The sequence below is a fragment of the Sphaeroforma arctica genome, assembly GCF_001186125.1.
Source record: "Sphaeroforma arctica JP610 unplaced genomic scaffold supercont1.10672, whole genome shotgun sequence".
In the NCBI taxonomy this organism is placed as follows: Eukaryota; class Ichthyosporea; order Ichthyophonida; genus Sphaeroforma; species Sphaeroforma arctica.
In genome coordinates this window covers 1-911 of record NW_014029886.1, presented here as the reverse complement: position 1 = coordinate 911, position 911 = coordinate 1, and the positions used below count along the sequence as shown (strand labels likewise).

Sequence of the window (911 nt, the reverse complement as noted above, 5' to 3'; positions counted from 1 at the left end):
GTGGACATTACGAATTTTTGTATATTGAAGGCAAGTTAGGAATTTTGGGCCATAATAACTATCGGTAAGTCAGTAGAAAGCTACCTTCTGTGATATGACAGAGTGAAAACCGAAAACATTGTATGTAAAGCTCTGTCTGGAATCTAAGTAAGTTATAAAGTTACCTGCAGTGACTCTATGCCGGAAGCTCTCTTTCGAAACCACATTTTGAAACTCAGCTAGTGTTTCGGGGTTGATCATCAGAAATCGGCGCGTGTGTTCATGGCTTTCATGTGCCACATACGAGGACTGGAAGAAGCGCCAGCTCCAAGTGAGCATAGCCCTGAAGCAGATGGAATCAAAACATGTTCAGAATAGGTGATATAAAGATATACGGTTATACACACACACAAATACACACACACATATACACACACACGCACAAACACACACATACATACACAAACACACACGCACAAAACACACACACACACACACATATATATATATATACTTGACTATTAGTTCTAGCTGCACTTACTCACTACCAGCATTACTCGCGTCCATGGCATGGCTCAGGTGTAACAACAAATTCTCAACGCTGCCAACAATGGACGCTTTGAAACTGATCACATCCTGGACACAATCATTCAAAGATTCTAGAATGGGGTGGAATAACTCGGGGTTAGTGGGATACAAATGGAAAATATTGAATACATGGGAGAAAGGGCAGGACTAGTCGGGCTCGGTGAAGCTTATATGCAAGGCTGTAGAAGCTTGCCATGATGTTCACATAAATAATCGCTATATATTGATTTTCCAATACCTCAAAACAGCATACAAATTATGTATACAGATATACCATATATATATATAAATATATATATATATATAATATACATACATACAAACATACATACATTTATATATAA

General features: G+C 38.1%; 1 protein-coding gene across 1 annotated transcript; it reads right to left on the bottom strand.

Annotated features, from left to right (window-relative positions):
- Nucleotides 1-69: 69 nt before the first annotated feature.
- SARC_17413 (hypothetical protein) lies at nt 70-638 on the bottom strand (the record flags this gene model as incomplete). Its single annotated transcript, XM_014288492.1, has 2 exons — nt 70-322; nt 521-638. Coding segments are annotated over 2 exons (371 nt in total), but the record flags the coding sequence as incomplete, so codon positions are not given.
- Nucleotides 639-911: the final 273 nt, after the last annotated feature.